The 9227-nt window shown below is 36.6% G+C and overlaps 1 protein-coding gene across 1 annotated transcript; it reads left to right on the forward strand.

Moving 5' to 3' along the window:
* Positions 1-583: 583 nt before the first annotated feature.
* On the forward strand, positions 584-7269 carry LOC147275821 (Guanylate-binding family protein). The gene is given in 17 exon segments (XM_086254059.1): positions 584-908; positions 1762-1864; positions 2532-2601; positions 2738-2776; positions 2864-2981; positions 3075-3132; positions 3245-3320; positions 3355-3422; positions 3509-3569; positions 3730-3789; positions 3900-3919; positions 4003-4068; positions 4452-4619; positions 5083-5340; positions 5884-6096; positions 6391-6662; positions 6914-7269. Coding segments are annotated over 17 exon segments (1881 nt in total). The 5' UTR covers positions 584-819; the 3' UTR covers positions 7056-7269.
* Positions 7270-9227: the final 1958 nt, after the last annotated feature.

Raw genomic sequence — 9227 nt, forward strand, 5'->3', positions numbered from 1 at the left:
TCGTGTTGGGACATACTATGACGTGATACATGATACCAAATACAACAAATATAATTTGTTGTGAAACTATATTTTTTGAAATGTTAAGAGACGTGTATTTAGAAGCTCTAAAGTCTAAACAACTAATTGCAAAAAAAAAAAAACTAATTATATTTTAAATAAAGAAAATATCAACAAGAGATGTGTAATGTAATGTAAGGAGGATGGGACAACAAATGTGCCACGTTGAAATCGAGTTTCTTACACAACACATAGTCACTAGTTTTGGTCGAGAGGCTTTCACATTTAGTCATGGCTAATAAAATACAAACAGCGTACACAAACCAATCATAATTAAGCGTTCAATCCTAGTCGCACATATTGTCTACTTAGTTGAACACAAGGTTTGACCAAAAAAAAAAAAGTTTAACACAAGGTCAATAACACCCTCCAAATTACCCAAATACCCTTTTCCCTTCGATTGTGCCGACTCCAAATTTCGGACCCATCCGTAAATTCGCAATTAAACCCCGATCAGATCACTTCCTCCATATCAGGCCACGAATCCTCTACTTTTCGGAACAAAACCCATTTCCTGAGCTTACCTCTCTCTGTATGCGAAATCAAAAACCGCTCGCATGCGGTGCACGATTCTTAACGTACACTTTCTGTCTGCATTTTCCTAGATCCCATTTTACACTGCGCTTGTCTGCAAAACGCAATTGCTTCTCTCCCTCTTGGCATTCCTTATGATTGCTTTGTCTGTACAGCTCTGTGAACCTCCTTGTAACTCTACCACATTTGGGAGATAAAGCCTCTCCTCTGCCATTGTTCCTACCAATGGAGATTTCTCATTGGTTTTGGCTTATTTCGACAGTTCTATGCTTTTTCGCATCTGGGTCTCTCTCAATTGAGGATTTTCACCAAGCGTAAGTGATTACGTTATGCAAGTTTCTTTGTTTGAATCTGAAGCATTTATTTCTTTTTGGTTAGAGAATCTGATGCCAATTGGATCAATTGGAAAGCTTATGAATTTGTTGGATGTAGGGTAGTAGGAGCTGTTTTTTAATGCTTGCCTATCGTACATGGTGAACAACATTACAATGAAGGTGTTATATGCTTTTAGTGATGTTCATGATAAATTTGGCGACTTTTGTTATGGATCTGGAAGTACGTTTGATGCATCTAGGAACAAATTTCAGAACCATAAAGAGTAGGACAAGTACTTCCAGAAACAAACAGGAGCTTTAAAATACTTTTATGTCGTTTACTGTTTGCAACAGCCTGAAGTTGGTGCTTTATATAAACTGTATTTTCTTGTCATCTATGAGCCAATTGATAATATAATTCATGTGGTTATTTAAATTCACTTTTGTAACAAGGAAAATTAGAATAATATAGTGCTACGAGATTGCCAGCCAAATCAGGAGATTTTAATATAGTTAGAAGGTGCTTTACATTGTGAAGGTTGAAGAATGTTTGTTCTTAAAGTAGGTTGTTGCCAATACAAGATAGTTGGGGTGGCTATCTGAAGTTGAGAACAAGTAGGATCAAGAACATCAGAAACCTTGCTCTCTGTTATGTTAAAATTCTGGAAATGATTGCTACGTAAGGATAAAGTTTAGAGGTCCACCAGAAGCATGTCACAGTGAATACGTAGTTAATAGAACTGAGCGCATATATATTAAAACATTGTTATTATTTTTTTTTTAAATTCTGAGAATTTGTTTGTATTTGTTGCCTGAAAACTACCTTTGCTCATGTTCTGAAAACTACATACAGGTTTCCTATTGTGGAACCAGATCCTGGTCATACAAAACTTCGTCTTTCAAGGGAAGGGTTGGAGGCCATTGAAAGAATAACAACCCCAATTGCAGCTGTTGCAGTAAGACTTAGATTTGTTTTCCTTTGCATCTTTAGTACTCATGATTTTGTCTTCCTCTTGGCTAAGTTCAACAGATACCTTTGTATATATTACCTAATATAAAAAGATTATAAGGGGATCTTTAAATTTTCTTTGTAAAGCTGGAGTAGTATACTTAGGCTACAGGGCAGTGGTGTTTCATTATAGGGTTTGCTAATATGGCATGAAACAAGCAGTCCTGCATCTGCTTGGATCTCATTTTCTTTAGGTTTCACATTGTCCCTTGATCATATATACTTTCTTGTTTTGTGGTCAAGCCATACATTTTTTATGGAGTGGCCAGTAACTTGGAGCCATATATTGGAAACTGATCCTGGACCCAAACAAAGTTTAGACATGTTGCATTAATAAATTTGTGTTTAGAAAATGGAGATTGTTGCAGAAATAATATTTTCGGTCTCCAAACTTTGAAAGTGAATTCCAGTTCAAGTTCACATCTTGAACAGAATATTTTCAGTCTCCATACATACACACATGGTAGAAAATTATGAAAACAAATATATTTTTCAAAAGTTTTATGACATCTCAATGCATTGTTTTTTTAACCATTCTTACTTTTCTCTTGGTAAAGTGTACTTGTTATTCCTTTTTGTTCATCTTGATTCTATTCAAATGATTGTCTGCATAGGTTATTGGGCCATACCGCTCTGGAAAATCGTTTTTGCTCAATCAACTGCTCTCCCTTTCTTGTTATGAAGGTGTAGTTTTGACTTCTATTGGTTCATACTTATTTTCCCCTCATCCCTTCGGGATGTTGTTTGATTAATCTTTCTGCGTTTCTTGTTTGATTTGAACAATTTAACAACCTTCAATTTGAAATGCTTGCCCCCACAGGGTTTGGTGTTGGACACATGCGTGACACAAAAACAAAAGGTAAATGTACATGCAACCTTGATGTCATGGATGTGCTTTACTGTTTGTTTAGATTTTAAATTTAGGATGCCGTTATGCCTTTTACAGGGATTTGGGTATGGGGAACTCCGATTGAGTTGGATATTGATGGAGTAAGAACTTCTGTGTTTTACCTTGATACTGAGGGATTTGAAAGTGTTGGGAAGTCAAACGTATATGATGACCGGTAATCTCCAAGTCATCATGTAATCTTCAATTTTCCTTTGGTTGTCATTTAAATTTTGTATATTCTGCTTGTTTTCTGAGTATGCTTTTGCAGGATTTTTGCTCTGGCAACTGTCATGAGTTCTGTGCTTATTTATAACCTTCCTGAGACGGTGAGTTGTATAACCTGTGAAGTATTAGAAGCATGTACCAGATCCCTGACCAATTTTTGTTCAAGCTCAATTTGCCTTATCTCACTCGATTTTTTCGGTTCATTTTGTGTAGATCCGTGAAGCTGACATTGCTCGGTTGTCATTTGCTGTTGAGCTTGCTGAAGAATTTTATGGAAGGTCTGCACTTCCTTTTATTTCTTTACTATAATTTATTTAATTTGTTCTGCTGTTACCAAATCTGACATGTTTTGCTTCTTGTTTGCAAATTTCACTTGACAAATAGAGTGAAGGTAATTCACAATCCTTTAAACCATTATCCCTCGTGTGTATTATTTTGCAATAAATTACACAAGTGAATGGTTGGATTCTTTTTCAGGGGCAAGATGTTGCTTTTGAACCTGCAAAGCTTTTGTGGCTCATCCAGCGTGATTTTTTACGTAAGTTAATAAGTGTCCGTGGCATGTTATTTTTAGTTAAATAGGAGCAACATAGAAGTTCCAATGACAATGTACCAAGATTTATCTTTTACCTATCCACCCTTTTTCCAAGCCTCCAGCAGAATGTTCTTGACTTGACATTGTTGTGAGTGTTCTGCAGAAGGGAAATCTGTGCAAGAAATGGTGCATGAAGCTCTCCTTCATGTCCCTAATAGTGATGGTTAGTTTTTTTTCTATGCATCCATTCACAAGAGTAGCTGTTTTTTATTTGCATAAACTTGCTACACTTTTATCATAGGTTTTGATAGTGGGTGCTTTTGGACATTGCAGGCAACAAAAATATTGATATGGTATTTTCTTCCTTATATTATCACTTACCACTGAGATGCTGTTCGGGGATTGAAAGCCAACACTTCTTGTGTGTCTTTATCAGGTTAACCAGATCCGGGATTCTTTGGCTGTTATGGGCGATAATAGCACAGCGTTTAGCTTACCGCAAGTATGTATTCCCTCTTTCCTTGCTGTTTTTGCCCCCATTTTCTTGGCCTTCCATTGCTCTTGTTATACTGGTTACCATCTGGTGGTTGGGTGACTGTCTGATAAAAGCCTCTCAGCATCCTACACTTACAGCGAACCACCTAGATTTGTTGTAAATGACACATATGATGTGTGAAGTTCCCTTGTTGGCTATTACAGGACATGGGCATGGGACATGAGGTTGGCATGTTTTGGATATGCTTCCTGTTAGACCCATACCCATTAAGTGTGACTAGCAGAGGAAGAGAGGCATAAACTAATGATTACTATTAGTTGTTATATACCCTCTCAAATATTTGTTTGCTATATGATCTGATTCTGTGGTGATTCTGAACTTTCAAACAGCCTCACCTTCAGCGAACTAAACTCTGTGATATGAAGGATGGTGAGCTTGACCCGGCATATGTTAAAAAAAGGGATCAACTAAAACAGCTTGTTTCTAGCATCATTCGTCCAAAGATAGTGCAGGGAAGACTGCTAACTGGCAAGGAGTTTGTATCTTTTCTGGAGCAGGTACCTGTTTAATATAATGTTGGTTGGTTAAAATCAACTATAATGGGACAATTATCATAAGTTGTTCAGCATGTTGGTTTCACCTTTGGTGGTTGACATGACACTCTAGATTTAATTTGGGCACACAGATTGGTTTCATTACCCCTTTGTTTGATTGGATATGACAACTTTTGAGATCATAGTGGCCAATTTTTCCATGGCTTACCCATCACTCTTACCTTGGGTATTTGATGTCTCTTGAAAGTGATGATATGCTTGAATCACTTGCACACACTTGAAATTGATTCCTTAATGACTTACTTTTTTCCGTAACTGTTAAGAGTGGTCATTGTCTACTCATATTACTGTTAATGTTATGTAGTATCCTATCTATAAAGAGGTTAAAAGAAGAAAGTGAAAAGATCTTAGCTATTTTCCTTATTTCTATATTTTAGTTTGTGCATTTCATCAATTCATCTTTCAGATCCTTGAAGCCTTGAACAAAGGGGAGATCCCATCAACAGGCTCTCTGGTGGAGGTTTTCAATAAGGGTATTCTTGAGCGATGTTTAAAGCTATACAGTGAAAGGATGGCAAAATTGGGGTTACCTCTCGTAGAGCAATCTCTGCAAGAATACCATAAAAGGTCTGTGGAGGAAGCAATGCAACTATTTGAGCAGCAACATTTTGGCCGTCACCATGCGAAGAAATCACTCGTGCAACTAGAAGAAGAAATAGAAAAGGTATGAGCACTTTCTAATAACATTAGTTTTAGAAGACTTAAGCACATAAGGAATCTTGGATTGTTATGGTAGATCAGGTCAGTGGCTTGGATGGAATGTTGAATAAACAAGTATGCAAAGTGAAAGTTACTTGAATATCAGATTTCTATAGACACTTCCAATGTACTACATATCTGTCTGTGAGCGTGCATTTAAAAACAGCTTCCTTGGAACATCTGGTTAACATTTCCAGATCAGGTCGATGTTCCTTGCGTAGCTGTTTGAGAGCATATACAGTTTTGGAAGTTTAGGGTGGCCTGTGATAAGTCCCTAAGCATTGAGTGTGTGTGTGTGTTGGGAGGGGTGGAGAGGGTCCAATTGCTGGGCTCACAAGAAGGGTAGCCTTAAACCCCTTCCATCCTTAGTCATGTGCTTATTCTCTGCCTTAACTCACCATGAAAAATCTATCTCACATATTTTGTTGGCACCCTCACTTGCAATCGGTACACATTCTGCAATTTTAAAAAATGACCCGTGCTTCTTAAACTCTGGGAATTTGTCTAGGTGTATAAGAATGTCATCATGGCAAATGAATATCAATCTTCAAAGCTCTGCGAGGGGTTGTATACCAGATGTGAGGATAAAATGGACCATCTTCAAGTTCTCAGACTTCCTTCCATGGCTAAATTCAATGCAGGTTTCCTGCAATGCAACCAAAGTTTTGAGCTAGAGTGTGTTGGACCTGCAAAAACAAACTATGAGCAACGCATGTCGAAGGTTAGGCATACCTTGGATTGTCTATATTTGTTTCCTCTTCTTTCTCTTTCTTTAATTTTCTCACTTGGGTTGCAAATTCCTTTAATTTTTGAACATTGCTTTTCAATTATACTTTGATGCTCGGAGGAGCATTTGGACACAGCATGGTAATAGAACTGAAACTCAATTTGGTTTCTTCTGTATTTGCCTACTTATTGTTCAAGCAAATACAGAGGACCTGTTATAAACGTTGGAATGTTCCATTCAGTGTGATATGTTCAAGTTCATATGTTGATGTTTTATTTTAACTTGCAGATGTTAGGGAAGTCACGTTCTCTATTTATAAAAGAATATAATCACAGGCTCTTCAACTGGTTGGTCGCCTTCTCGCTTGTCATGGTGGTGGTTGGCAGGTTTATCATAAAATTTATTTTGATTGAAATTGGGGCATGGATACTCTTCATCTTCTTAGAGACATACACGAGGATGTTTTGGTCGGCAGAGTCTCTTTACTACAACCCAGTTTGGCATGTAATAGTAGGCACATGGGAAACACTTGTTTACAGCCCCGTCCTTGATTTGGACAGGTAACAAAACGCTTCTTCTTTATTTCCACCCTTCCAAAGGTTGAACCTCATTTCATATACGAGAATTTTTCTCTTGCCAAATAATCTTAATGATATGTTACCTGACTGTCAATCTAGGCCAATGATTAGGCAGAATCTAGTTTGAATGTATGTTCAGATTGATAGTCTACCAATGTAACATGTCATATATTTGGAAAGAGAAAATTACTTGTTGAAGTATTGTTTTTTACTTTGTTTTTGGTTGGAGACAGATGGGCTATTCCAGTTGGTGTCATAGTAGCTCTATTTGTGCTCTATTGGCGGTGTTATGGAAAACAAAAACATGGGTCTGGATGGCTACTACCATTGTACAATAATCAAAAGGGTGGCTCAAATCGACCAAGATCAGACTAAAGAAAAAAAGTGATGGCATGCTTCAAGTGCTCAATATACTTGTGTTGTTGGATCATTGTCTTGGGTGAGCTTTTGCATTTTTGTACACAAAGCCCACCCAATTATGAAGAGGCGAAGCATCAAATGATGATGGGCAAGCTCGTATAGTCTAACTGTAACAATTCCAAGTTGTTTGTATTGCAATTATTTCATTTAATCAATTATTTTCAAGTAATTTCTGTTGACTTAGCCGGAAACATAAAATTGGAGTTGTATAACACTGTAATGTTTAAAAGAAAGAAGCAAAAAGAAAAGAACGGAAAAGAAGCAAATGTCTGTTCCAAAGGGTATCTATTTGTTCCCCCTTTTGTGTCGTGTGTGTAATAACTAATGCAGGTGTGTTTGGGAGTGTTTTAGGTATTGTTAAAACTCAGATGGGGCAGTCCTAATGGAAGCTCTCTCACAAATAATTTAATAATTATTTTGTACTCTTCTCGGTCCAATAGCAAACACCTAAGCCCGTCATAATTCATAACCCACGGCCTATTTGTGCTTGTGTTGGGTTCGGGTTGTGGCTTAATTGGGCCGGCCCATGGGCCCTTTTTCTTTTTGGCTTCTTAGTATTAGAAACTTATTTTATATTAAATTTTTTTTATAAATAAAATATTAATACTTTCATACTGAATGAGGGGGGTTCTATGTCAATTTTATTTTGCTTTTGACTAGAATTTACATCCTCTCATACTTGGAAGAAAATTAATTGAGACCAACAAACCTTGATGTCTTGAATTGGACAATAATCCAACTGAATTAAAGACCTGCCCATTGCCATCTCAGAAATTCAATTGTCACCTCAGGAAGGATCCAGGTCTCCTCAGGACGGAGTCAACTTTGAATGTAACGAATATATATTTTTATTTTTTGTATTTCTTTCTATATGTAATGAGATATAGAGAGAGAAAGATATATACAGTGTATCCACTCATATTAAATTGTTTTTTCCTAAAATAGCAAATCAAATACACAAAAAAAAATTTTCTTCCAAATGAGGAGTCTGATTACATATATGTCCTTTGGTAGACATTCCAAGTGGATACGCCAATCAAACGTGCTTCAATGCGCGTACAAGTCCGACTGACAATTTAGAAAATTTTACATGGGCTCCACGTTTAGTGAGTGAACCATGAGTGGAATATAAAACAGTCCTTTTGTAGGCAACAAAATGACATAAAAATGTTATAAAAAGGTTTTATTTGTTAGCACTAAATATAATTTATATAAAGTTAATAATGGGTGAGTGAAATATGAGCAAATAAAGTCTCACTAACACATTATTTAATATGTGAAACTTGGATGCATATTCATTTATTTTTGAGTTCAAATGAACTAGGTTTAAAAAGATAACAAGGTAAGATTTTGGTTTAAATTGTATAAGAGGATAAAAGTTCGGTATAGTTTGTTATGTGTACGCGCAAAAATAAGTGTGTTATCGTTGCAGTTATAAATCTGCCACGAGTTCATTATGAAAGAATAAAAATTCGGTTAAATTAGTTATAAATAAGCGCGCTAAAAAATAAGTAGTACGTTTATCGTTAGAGTTATTAATTAACTTGCCACACGAATTCAAAACTTCATTATTTATGTTAGTGTTTATACTAGTGCTATACTTGCTCTTAATACATGTGTTACAACGAAGGAAAAACTGGTAATTATAATAAAAAGATGAAAAAGTTTAGAATAGCCCAAATAAAAGTGGAATAAACCTGATTTTTTAAGCTTAAAATGTGCATTTACAGTATGTTCAAAATGACATGTCGAGAGGTTATTGGGGTTTAGCATCCAGAGTGCAGCAGGTGTCTATTTTCACTGCATGAACTTGCCCAGAAACGTTTTTGGTGCAGGGTGTCCTTCATTTAAGTAATTAATGCAATACAACTGAGAGTGAGAGTACCAAACCCTTGAAATTAAGGAAGCTCAGTATATATATGTAGTATCACTATCATTTGCCAAACACCACTGTCTCACTGCCTCTGCTGCTTCCTAGCTAGCTCGATCAATTCCTCAGGTAATGTGTCTGAAACGTGCACGTACCCTAGCCTGCTTTTCGCATGGTTCTCTCTCTCTCTCTCTCTCTCTCTCTCTCTCTCTCTCTCTCTCTCTCTCTCTCTCTCTCTCTCGATCTCGATCTCGATC

The sequence above is a fragment of the Dryas octopetala genome, chromosome 8 (genome assembly GCF_963921425.1).
Source record: "Dryas octopetala chromosome 8, drDryOcto1.1, whole genome shotgun sequence".
Classification (NCBI taxonomy): Eukaryota; Viridiplantae; Streptophyta; class Magnoliopsida; order Rosales; family Rosaceae; genus Dryas; species Dryas octopetala.